Source organism: Micropterus salmoides, unplaced genomic scaffold (assembly GCF_014851395.1).
Source record: "Micropterus salmoides isolate LMB-PRFRI ecotype aquatic unplaced genomic scaffold, ASM1485139v1 Ms_hic_scaffold_10, whole genome shotgun sequence".
Taxonomy (NCBI): Eukaryota; Metazoa; Chordata; class Actinopteri; order Centrarchiformes; family Centrarchidae; genus Micropterus; species Micropterus salmoides.
Genome location: NW_024040041.1, coordinates 22,602,064 through 22,614,428, shown reverse-complemented (window position 1 = coordinate 22,614,428; position 12,365 = coordinate 22,602,064). Strand labels below are relative to the sequence as shown.

The 12,365-nt window shown below is 41.8% G+C and overlaps 2 protein-coding genes across 2 annotated transcripts; both read right to left on the bottom strand.

Moving 5' to 3' along the window:
* On the bottom strand, positions 1–1,061 carry LOC119917330 (DNA (cytosine-5)-methyltransferase 1-like; the record flags this gene model as incomplete). The annotated part of the gene is given in 4 exon segments (XM_038737621.1): positions 1–65; positions 153–260; positions 374–410; positions 876–1,061. Coding segments are annotated over 4 exon segments (257 nt in total), but the record flags the coding sequence as incomplete, so codon positions are not given.
* Positions 1,062–3,766: 2,705 nt separating this feature from the next.
* s1pr2 (sphingosine-1-phosphate receptor 2) lies at positions 3,767–6,967 on the bottom strand. The gene has a single exon (XM_038702637.1). It carries the CDS (start codon positions 6,804–6,806, stop codon positions 5,691–5,693), a length of 1,116 nt encoding a protein of 371 aa, XP_038558565.1. The 5' UTR covers positions 6,807–6,967; the 3' UTR covers positions 3,767–5,690.
* Positions 6,968–12,365: the final 5,398 nt, after the last annotated feature.

The following is a 12,365-nucleotide window of genomic DNA, read 5'->3' as shown; positions in this document are numbered from 1 at the left end:
TGTGCACCATTTTCAAGATTAAGCTCTTTTCCCAGCAAGGCCTTCACTTTAGAGATGTAGACCTCCTGAGAAGAGTACACAGCACAGGAGAAGTAATGAGCAGTAAAATTCCAGGATCAGTAATGTCTCAGACATCTTAAAGAATCACTAACCATCGACATCTCTGAACTTTTCATCTTTTCTTCCAGGCTGGTCAGCTGGTCCTGAGCGTCGACATGCAGGAAGTCCTGCACCAACTTGAGCTTCTCTTTCACATGATCCTGAAATGACATTTTAAGAAAAAACAAAAGACCACATCTAGTGAGAAAAGCCAACTTTAACTTAGGTTCTTAAGTTAGTTGAGAATCTTGAGAACGTTGGACACAGAACTTACCTCGTCAGAAACTCCATCTTCATCCAGCACCTGCAGCCTATGTGAACAACGAACATGTCAAAACAACGCTACGGTAAGTTAGTAATGTGCGACAGAGCGCAAATCATCTAGTAGAGCACATTTACTGCCACGGTTGTAGCAATAAACCCAGTGTGACGGCGAGCTAGCAGAACCACTGAAAGCAAAACTTTCCTTAGTGGCGCCAAATCCCACACGCTGCTCTATCAATTGACAGGCTACAGATGCTAACTGACGTTAACAGGAGGCTAACGTTAACGCCGTATGTGTTGTGGCAACAAGCTAACGTTAGCTGCAGCCGCTAGTGCAATATGTCTCCCGCTCACGACAACCAGATGAAGTCAAGAGAAGGGTCAGAGCAGCTAGTCATACGGGGTTTACAGTTATTGTGGCGTTTGGACTAAGACAACAAGCTGCATGCTTGCTAATCGTGAGGACATTATTAGCATTCGCGTTCACGTTATTAACATTGCCTCAACGTTACCGTTTCATGACATCCTCCGGCAAAGACAGGGAAGTCCTGGATGGCATGGTGAGCAGCTAGCTAAACGTGTAAGACAAAAGAGATTAAAATGCTTTAAAATCCTTAAAAACAATGGTTAGACCTGCCGTCCGTAACTACAGCGCGACTGCCTGTCGTTCGCTGTTTCAGGCAATGGAAGCTATAAGCAATTCGGGCGCGCGGGCCGTCTTTTCGCGCGGAAACCCGGGTGTTGTGGACTGTACCACTACAGTGATGTGTGGGTAAAACCCTTTTACTGTATGGCGTAACATTTCCCTGCTGAATGCATCGTTTGAATGCGAAACACATTTTCGTATAAGAACACATCTATAAAACACAAATATGGTCGCCAAGTGGTTGTATTTTTCAAAATATTATTTTCTTTAAAATAAACAAGTAACTCGACCTACCCATACTGTTTGGCAGATGTTGTAGACAACTGACCAAGCGGAAGCAATTTTAACGTTGTTTTCTAATAAGCAATATTAGAAATGCATTAATTCATTTGAGATGGTATGTATCTGTACTTTTGAGTGAACACATTGAATTGATATTGAATGGATGACACTGTGATTGTAATGTAATAGAGTAGTTGTGCTGGGTAAACTGTAGATGCAGGGACGGACTGGCCATTGTTGTGTTCGGGAGTAATCCCGAACAGCCGGTCCATTTCAGGCCGAACCGGCCAGGGGTCAAGAGTTTTTATTTTTCAGTGTCTGTTTTACTTTATGATCCGCCACCGCGCCGGTCGCAGCGAACGCTGACTGGGCCAAACCAATTCTTTCAATATGGAGGGGGTGTACGAGCGGCCCCTCCCAACTTGGACCGATCTTCGTTTTTGCTGAAATCTGATTGGCTCAACAGGGCCGATCAAAGAAGTTTGTTTTCCATTTGGAGCGAGTTTGATCTCCAAACGTTTCGTCGGGGATGAAGTCAGCGCTGAGTTGTGTGCTAGGTTCAACAGAGACGGCAAATGTGGAGAAGAGAGTGAAAGAGGGAAAAGGAATGTGTGATACTGAAACAATAGGAATTAAGGAGAAAAAATGTTGGCAAGAGGCAGCTAAATGTGCCAAATTGACCGAGGAATCTCTGTATGTATTTATGTATATTAGCTGTGGAGGTGATGCACAGGGACAGGGTGATAATGACCCCAGTCATGTTGATGAGGAGGGAGAGAAGGGACAGGAGGAGCAGAAGGAGGAGAAGGAGGGGGACAGGGAAGAGAAGCAGCAGGAGGAGAAGGTAAATGGAACCAGACAAAACAGTGACAGGTACAGGGGCAGTGTGTTTTTAGAATTGGAGAACGGATTATTGTCATATTTATTACTGATTTTCTTCTTGTGCATATGTAACTGTACAATCAGTAAAAGCAGAGGGTCCAGCACAGGGGAAGCTGAGCCAGGGATAGGCCTACTCAGAGATAAAGATGAGGGATTTGATTTTTATGCACACACATACACACTGCTGTATTTTATGGGAATGTATTGTACTTTTGAGTATATTTAAGTATTTTAGCCCTCTGACTGACTCAGGCTTGCCTGACCTTGTCTTGTTCAGTGCAGAGCTGCCTTGCTTATACAAACTGAAGAGGCACATGTCATCCGGAAGTTTCTTGAAAATCTTCAGCATAATCTGAATCACTGTACACAACAAAAACACTAATACATATTAAAATAACTGCTAATAATATTTATGCCCGCCCCCAAATAGTCGCTCGCATTAAAGGCCTCTCCGTCTCAAAGTCACGGGCTAAACTTCAGACCCAGTACATCCGTGTATAGATGACTCACCCTCCTGTGTTACTGATATGTATGTTTATGATTCCGATGATGCCTGGGGCTCGCTTTGTCTCTCCCTTTTTATATGTAGATATGGATAAAATTTAAGCAACGTATGATTTTATTTGGTAGGCAGACAGGTAAAAAGAATATAGAGAAATCATCCTTCAAACATGGCTAGCTATATGCCTATTTTAACACAAGGTGGCACTATGTCACTGAAAATTGGAGTCACATTGTGTGAATCTTCTCTCTATCATGTTGTACATGCAAATCCAACCTGGCCACATTTACTGTCATGTTTCCTCACATGAGCAATTTTCCATAAAGAGGCAGTTTAGTGAGTTGTGCATGTAGACTACATCAACATAATCTTATGAATATGATTCATGTGTGTTGTTCCATGTTTAGTTTTTAGTATAAATTGTAACTTATACCAAACTGTTCTATTTTGCAGGGACAAACCAACATTGGTCTTGTGTGCTGACTTTAATATTTTTGTGTATACAACTTCACCTACAGGTTTCTGAGTCTGATGTCATATCCTGCAGGGCACTGGAAAGACTTGGCAGACTTCCCAGCAGCGCAGCCTCCAGGGGCTGATTCAGCCAATGTTCCCACCCAGGAATCCTGGACGTCTGACAGGAAACAGGCCTAACTCTCCCAAGGCCACTACAAGTCAGCCTCTCCCTTCACCCCATGTCTCCCCCTTACCCAAAAACCTCTCGGGGGACTTTTCTTTATGTTTCTCTCAGACAAACTATCTTTCAAATACACATTCTTCTTCACCACACCCCTTTTCATCCTCCCTGCCCTCTGCCCGGCTTTCCATTGTAGGCCTGTCATGTTTTAGCCTTCAAGCAATTGAACAATTTTATTAGGTAAGCGAGCAGAGCAACATTTGCATGCACAATTTTGGGCTTTCATGTTGAAGCTAGTATTTTTCTGACCTTGTCGGAGCATGTTTTGGTTAAATGCTGCTTCTCACATACTCTTCAGATGTGAGCACTATAGGAAGGCATCTTATGACCTGCACATAAGCTACAGCTGGAATTACATTTGTTTACAGCTCAAAAATAACCTTGAACACAAAAATGGCATTCTTTCAGTATTTCATTTATTTTATAAAAAGGGAATTAACAAAATGTTTATGTACCTACATTAGTGTTTCAGATTGTACCGATTTAACACAGGCAGCGTGCTACTGGACACAAAAGGCTATTGCACACGAGACATTTCATATAACACAAATCATACATACTGTACAAAGATACATACATACATACATACTTACAAACATACATAGTTATTCATGTATTTATCTTTTTTTTTTTAAATCAGGCAATACAATGAAGTGATAGGTACACAGATTAAAACATATCTCCATCTGAAAAAACTGGGGGAAAGCAAACATCACTGAAGCTGCCAAAGTGCTTTTCACCATTTCTACTTGGTCATCTAAATATAAAACTCTATATTAAAACACTGACGGAGAAAAGACTTTTAGATGTGTGTACAGGAATAAGGTTAGTCTAACCCTGAACAACAGGAACCGGACAATTAAAAAAACAAGACTTCCTATGGCTGAAGGAAGTTGCGTGTTGTAGGATGTCAGAAAATGAGGTTGAAGCTGACCTCCCAGGAGGGCAGATCCCCTCTTTTCCGCTTCAAACCGGATCTTCTCCTATTTTGCAAGGGGTCTTTGGAAAGCTGAGACTTGTTTACATCTTTAGTTGTACAAGGCATATGGCTAGCTAATTAAACCATGATGTTCACTACAAATTCTTGTTCATTGTGCTATTTAAGACTTCACAGTGAGAGTGACCTAACTTGTTCATCCAACTCTCTGCTCGTCAATGACTTGGTAAATTTAAATGATAATCAATAATACTGTCAACAATGGAGCGCCTGCCCCAAACACTTCATACATACATTCAGCCTAATTCCCCAAGAGGAAGGCACAAACAGAGACAGCACATTGCTGCTATTTTGCTACAACACTGTCAGGGCATCAGTCCCTTTAGTCAAAGCTGCTGAACAGCTGTCATTGAGTATTATTCATCAGTGCCACCCCACTTCAGAAAATGTGCTTTCTGATTAGGCCTTCCTCAACAGAAACTGATATAAGATACAGAAAACAACAGTAAAAGCAAGAGGGACAGATTATGTGGACAAATGAGGGAAGGGGTGTTAGTGATTCAAGCTGCAGCTGGAATATATCATACACATCAGCGCTTACAAATAAGTTAGAATTTCATGCATTAAATGTATGCAGATTATGTAATTTTGTTGTAGTTAATCAAGTGGTTTAAGCAAAGTTATATAGGGAAAATATAGCCCTGGTTTTGTTGATGGAGCACTCGTGGTAATTTGGCTTCTGTGGAGTGCAGTGCTGAGTGAAGTTGATCACTCCACGCCTCCAGCTCTGTAAAGAATGAGTGATGAATCTGTAGGCCTAATGTATACATACATCAGTAAAAGAGAGTAATGTGGTTTATCCTCATAAAGGACAACAATCTCTGAAGTAATCAAAAGTGCACCTTTGCAAGCTTTGCACTGATGCAGGCCTCACCATAACTATATCATGCAAGTTATGTTTCTATTTTTGGCTTTTAATACATGTTTACATGTTTTAAAAACAAAAACAATATGACAGGCATATACATGAAAATGGTTTGCATCTCCATACTAATTAATGAAAGTACCCATGAAAAAGCTTTTTTCACATTTTTAAAAGTTCTCACCTACGAAATTGTTTCCCTCTTGTAACATTGTGTTTTCACTCCTGCTGCATGAGTGAATTGATAGAATGTTGATTGTGAAATCACACAATTTTGATTGTGTTATGCATTTTAGAAGGCGTCTCAACAGTCCAGGCTATGCTTGCTTCTTTTTTTTTAAACATCTCTCCGTCTCATCACAGCCTCTCGACTTGATCACACATTACACGTGCTTTCTCTCGCTCACACTCACATACATGCACGCATACTCAAACGCACTCTGGTGTGTGTGCACCAAATCAGACACAGGTGGTACAATTTTGCATGATGGGTGTGGTCTGGTGTTCATGTTTGTTGGTGCAGTGTTCCAGAGAGCTGGAACTCTTTAGAGGGACAAGACAACGGTCTGAGGGTCGTCCGCTTTGTAGCACCCCCCAGCAGCACAACACACGCAGAAACTCTCTTCTCATGTCCTTGCTGCGCAGCGTGTAGATCACTGGGTTAAGCGCCGAGTTCAGAGTGGCAAAGCCAAAAAAGATGTCTGCTTTGGAGAGAATAGGGCAGAATTGTATCCCGCAGGATGAATCTAGGATGAGGATAGTAAAAGCAGGCAGCCAGCACATGATGAAGACCCCCAGAACAATGGTGACTGTTTTCAAAAGGGCATAGGCCGGTAAGTTGGTCGCCTCCTGGTGGCTGGAGCGTACAATCAAATAAATCCTCACATAGAGGATGACAATAGAGAGTAGTATGACGCTGAAAATGGTGACAACAAAGAGGATGTATATCTTTGAGTAGAGCGGCAAAACGGCTGAGCATTCAGGAAGGTTATTGATGCAGTTCCAGCCGATGATGGGAAGTCCACCGAGCAGGATGGAGGTGACCCAACAAGCTCCTATCAAAAGGAACATGCGGCATGTTTTGGTGGAGCCGTACACCTTGACCTTGGTGATAGCACTATAGCGCTCTATAGCTATCGCCAGCAAGCTGAAAACTGAAGCCGCCAGAGCGATAAAAGCAGTGCCCTCTCGGATGAACCACTGCACAGGCACCAGCTCAAAGGTCCTTGACCCTGAGAGAAAAATGTTGGCTATATAGGCCGAGCCTGCCAGCAGGTCAGAGAATGCCAGGTTGCCGATGAAGAAAAACATAGCAGAGTGGAACTTCTTGTTGCGGCAGACAGCAATTAGGACCAGCAGATTCTCCAGGATGATGATGGTGCAGAGGACCACGATGGCGATGTTGAGGGAAGTGAGCTGTTTTTTACTCTCAATATGTTTAGCCATCTCCTGGGGGGTCATGTTCTTAGCGACAGCATAGTAGGAGTGGATCAGACTCCGATTGTAGTACTGGGAATACTTGCTCTTCATGGTGACAGGGTGGCAGAGCACAGCGGCTTTACGGCAAAGATTCATTCACACAGTGGAGTTGTGAAGAATGTCTCAGCTGATAATCATTGCCTCTATGGAAAGGACAGGAAGAGGATCCAGGCTGAGAGGGAGACTGCCTGTCCCACAGTCACGTCTATGGAGCTCTATGTGGGTCACCTGCAGACAGAGAAAGGAAGACATGGTCTGGGTTACTGACAAGGGAAATTTTGTTGCACTTCTGAAATACACTGTGACAAACCAAACCATATTTTTAGCAAAGCAATGCACACGCCAGAGTCCCTTAGCAAAACAAAGCATTCAGGCAACAACCTGTTTCTTGGTCTGTACGGTGGAAACAAAACATTTTCTTAAATTCACTTGAAGACTCTGTTGTAAAAGTCAAAAAGGGGAGGAACAGCAATAGACCAGAGCTTCAAACTCTTATCAAATGTCATCATCTAACAGATGTACAAATTCAAAATGAAGAGTTGGCATTTACATTTACAAGACAAACAATCACAAGACAGAAATGATGAGCCATATAGTGAGTGAACACATTGCACTCACTATGTCCACTTGTTACATCCCAAGCTGAACACGCACACAGGCAACAGTTGCAGCTTGTTGCACTTTAAAAGGAATGGAAAGTAATAATACAGTGGCTCACGAGGGAGTTGTATGTCATCATAAAAAAAGATTTTCCCTTTTCTGGATGGTGAACCTGTGTAGGCAGAGATCATCTTCAGGTAGAAGAATAAGTACTCTGTGAGAGCTGGTGCTTTAACAAAGGGCCTGTGCTTCGCAGTCTGAAGGGGACATTCCACTAACCCTGTCCGAGCACTCGGCTGTCAACACACAGCATTGTTGTGGGGAGCGAACCATTCCACTCCACTGAGCTACCTCTTGAAACTTAGATCCACAGCATAGCTTGTGGATCAGCTAGACTTCTTCATCCAGACCCGCCCCATCCAACCAGTTCACAAACACTAATAGATACCATAGAGAAACTGGGGGAGGCTTTGTTAAGACTTGATTGTGGGGCATCAAAAGCAAATCATAAACAATTTGCATATGACATATTGCAATTAAGTATTCAATACATTAAAAAGTTTCCACATTGTGTGTTGATATTGAGGCCTGGTCATAATAATCACTACAAGCACACAACGACATTATGACTTATGGTGCTTTATGAGCATATCTTGTTATTGTCTGATGTATCCAATGACAGAATACATAACAAGCTTACTAGTGTGAAACTAATGCAGAAAATCGTCAACCAATAAGGCGAAAGTTTTATAATAACGCAACCAAACCAATTAACAAAAACCCAGTGAACCACTAATGTGGATTCAAATTACTCAGGAAAAAAAAAACATCTCAAGGAGAAACCTATAAACAAATGAAAATGAAATATAATGGGCTGCAGCTACAGGGCTGCAAACAAAGGCAAGTTGGAGGTTCTGGAAATCTAATTAGAGGTGGAGCTAGTGTCTTAAACCTGTCAAAAGTAACAGGATCCCTCTGCAGGCCAGCTCCAGAGGTAATTGAACACTGATGCCTCCACTGCTTGTCTTTCGCAACTGCCTGCAGCAGCTCTTAACTGGAAACCCAGGGCTGAACCTCTTCTCTGTTCAGCTGGGCTTTGACTCAAAACCCGAAAGACTGAAAGATGGAGCGAGACAAAGCAGACAGAGAGCATGCATGTGGAACGGCATCTGGACACAAAGGCAGGAATCTGAAACATCACTCTGACGTCCATATACACGAATTCATCTATGTGACGTGTTGCACGGCACAGAACTTTGCCTTCTGCACATGCACAGAAATTTATCATCACACACACACACACACACACACACACACACACAGCTAATTGTGACAGACAGACTACTGTAGCAAAGCAATGACCTGCGTACAAGCAGGTTCGCCACACAGACGCTATTGGTTGCCAGTAATAACCAGCACACTGCTTCCTCAAGCAGGAACAAAGAACAATAGTCTCCTTCAGTGTGGAGAGCATTGCCCTTCAGCCTTACTAATGGGACAGAGCATTTCGATTTGGCTGCTGCTACTGTATCATAGCAGAAATGTATTTAGAGTTGAGACTCTGTTATCAGAACCGCTGTATCAGGACAACCCCTCCTCCCTTTTAGCTCCATGAATAGACACAGGCTTGAGGCTGAGCACGTGTGCCAGCTGCACAAGCGTAATTACATTGGGTTACATTATTGCAGCCTATAATGATTTTATTAATGGAAAAGTCAGCCGATATAGACCAGCTGTGTATCTCCACAGTATGCACTGTTTTTTCTTTGCTTCTAGGGCTGCAATCATCGATTAATCTGTTGCTCATTTTCTCCATTAATCGATCGATTAGTAATTTGGTCCATAAAATGTCGGAAAACTGTGAAAAATGTTGATCGCTGTTTCCCAAAGCCAAGAAAACGTCCTCAAATGCCTTGTTTTGCCACAACTCAAATATATTCAGTTTACTGTTATAAAGGACTAAAATCGAACAAATATTTACATTTGAGAGGCTAGAATAAGAGAATTTGGACATTTATTATCAAAAAAATGACTCAAAATGATTAATCGATAATTAAAATAATAATAATACTAATAACTTTATTTGTAAAGCACATTTCAGTACAGGTGCTTTACAGCATGTCATGTCAAATGGGCAATAGCTGTTTAACAGTTGAAATTAAATCGACTAATCGTTGCAGCTCTATTTGCTTCATCTTGGTTTTTCTCTCAGCTCTGCCTGGTTTCCCCAGTACAGTTCTCTCATGCGTTGTGCCGACAGCCCAAGGTCCTCCTGTCACCTCCTGTCCTTGGCGTCCGTCATCAAGAGATTTCACTTTGTGTGGGAAACCTGACGGGCTGGTTTGCCTACAGCACGGTTTCGTCTCAGCCCTGCCCCTACCTGCCGTGTGCCATTCAGATATTTCCACTGTGATTGGTCAACAAGAGTGCAGACTTCCTGCTGTGTAACCCCCCCCCCCACCACCACCACCACCAGTCATCAAAGTGGTGCCCTGTGTTCGACCCAGACTTCACTGTCATACTTCCACAATAGTCAAAACACAAATGTTGTCATGCCACGTCGACTAATGACTCCTTTCCTAAGTAACACAATGGGATAGCAACAGCAGCACAAACCTGAAAAAAAATACTAAAGAAAAGTATTTAAAATATTAATATTACTTTTAAAGTGTGCATAGAATACTACATGTATACCTATTTTTATGAACTGATTAATAATTTGGTTTGAATAATATGTAAAAATCTTTTTTTTAATATTGATTTTTTACTATGCAACCATAAGCAGAAAATCATTGTTAGACCACTCCTCAAAAGTGGCATTTAAATATTTCTTGTGCATCAGATGCTCTGTACCCATTACCCGCATACACTTCCAATTGATTCAACTGTATACACATTTGCAATTAATGCACTTTTAAAATTTTTTTATTTTTATTTATCTGACACTTTTATCCAAAGCGACTTACATATGCATTAAAGTTATATTTCAATGTAACTACTATCATTTATGTAAATTTAGGTTGCATAAATCATCAGACCTAAGTAAACTTGTAAATTCACTCGCATCCAAAGTAATGCATAAAAATACATTTATAGATGTTGGAAATACATTTACTTTTTAATTGTAAACCTTTTTCATGAGAACAGAGCTGATGGAAAATGTTTAATGTTCTGTGATGTAGGTGAAGGTGTAGAGAGTTTACCGGAAGACAAATAACATGGTATCCTGTCTGTATTCTACAGCGAGGCTCAGACAGGGTTATAAAAGGGGATAAAAGAAACAACTGCAGACAGGAGGATAGAAACGAACGCCAACGTGAATTCAAACAAGAGACAGACACCTGAGACAGGATTTCCTATCAGAAAGCTTGTGAGCCCAAACTGTACCTGTTTCTCATCATTTGAGAAAGGATGCAGAGATGCTATTGTGGTGCATGTTCACACATGCCACCAAAGAGGATTTAAGATTTTCACAGCTAAGCCTATTTTTCTCAACCACACATACAGATGACAACAAACTTCTATCGACCATGGAACCACAGTTTCAAACAGCTGAACAGCCTAGATTTTTGAACATCCAAAAATGATTCAAAAGGCAGTGACTGTTGCTGCTGAAAGCAGACACTTGTTTTCTCCTAGTCCTAACAAGGGACAGAGTTCCCCTCTCCATTGTGGGACTGACGGCCCCACAAAAGCCTCAGGTGTTTTTCCCAGAAACACCTGATAAGCCCCAATTAGCAGAGCGTTTGCTCACCAAAAACCAAGGCAACGCCGCCCCATTACACCACCTGCTACCTGTCACACTCTACTTAAACCTGGCTCCACTTTCTCTGGGGGAAAGCACTTTAAACAAAAACAGAGCTAACCCTTCACACAGCATGCCCGCATTTCCGCACACAAACACTCACACGTACAATCTCCCACAAACATTTTGAACTAGATAACAGCAGTCACAAACCTTGTGTTTGGACAGTTTACATTTGCAGCTTATCTTGTTTGCATTCAAATGTTACTGTTTGTTTACCTAGAATAATCACTCAACACGTTTTGCTGTTGAGCAGTTTGTGGTCTGAAACATCCTGTAACACATCTTTCTCCATCTGCTGCTCACATCGCACCAATCCAGCCACTTTTTTCACAGCATAGCCAAGTGTTTCTTCACAGAATCTGCTCTTAAAAAAGTCAGTAGCATATGACTATAATAGAAGGTCCTCTTTGTTAAGACTATAATATGAAAACTTTAATCATGTCCATTTTCCATATTCAGAAGATTAACTCACTGCCTGCGCCCTCTACGAGACACCCAGCCTTTCTTTTTGAATAGATTTAATCTCTTCTCAATTTTAAGAACAGCTACAATCCATCATGGAAACACAGAAAGCATCTGTGATTTGTTCTTTCCTGTTCATGGCAGTTAATGGTGGCATCAGTGTATAACTGAGAGTGCTTTGCTATAACTTAAGATAGAGTCAGTCTGCACCAACATCTTCTAACTGACCTGTGGGGGCTGCAATCATAATGAACAACACTCAGATGAGGAAGAAATATATGTAATAGCACAATAATAGAATATAAGTATTTCAGTGAGCAGCTGTGGAAGGCACTGGAAATGATCTGAACCCAGGTGTCTTTTGGGGTATTTCAGCTGAAGAAAACCAAAAGGTTTGAATGTACAGTAGAAGAGCTGTGCAAAGCACAGCAATGTAGTCAGAACATTTCCCCAGTCAAGTGTTGACTTGTCAACCAGACAAGAGAACACACACTATCTATTACCACTATAGTTTCACCCCTGCTACCACATCAGCTCCAGTTCTAAGGAAATGACTAAACCGAAAGATGCATGTTTAAAGAACACCCACAGTTGTTCTATGCACTTTTCAGTTTCTTCAGTTAGATCACCGATGACACGCTATACACATCCTTGACTTCACACCGACAGCTCAGTGCTCCTCTAAGCCAACACATGCCGCTGCACACATGGGGCTGTTAAGGCAGGCCTTTTTACTACGGAAAACACAGGGATGGACTGTGTCTGCTGGCAGCTGGCTGCAGAGT

Coding starts and splice junctions, on each gene's coding strand:
- s1pr2 (XM_038702637.1), bottom strand. CDS start 6,806: ATGAATCTTTGCCGTAAAGCCGCTGTGCTCTGCCACCCTGTCACCATG.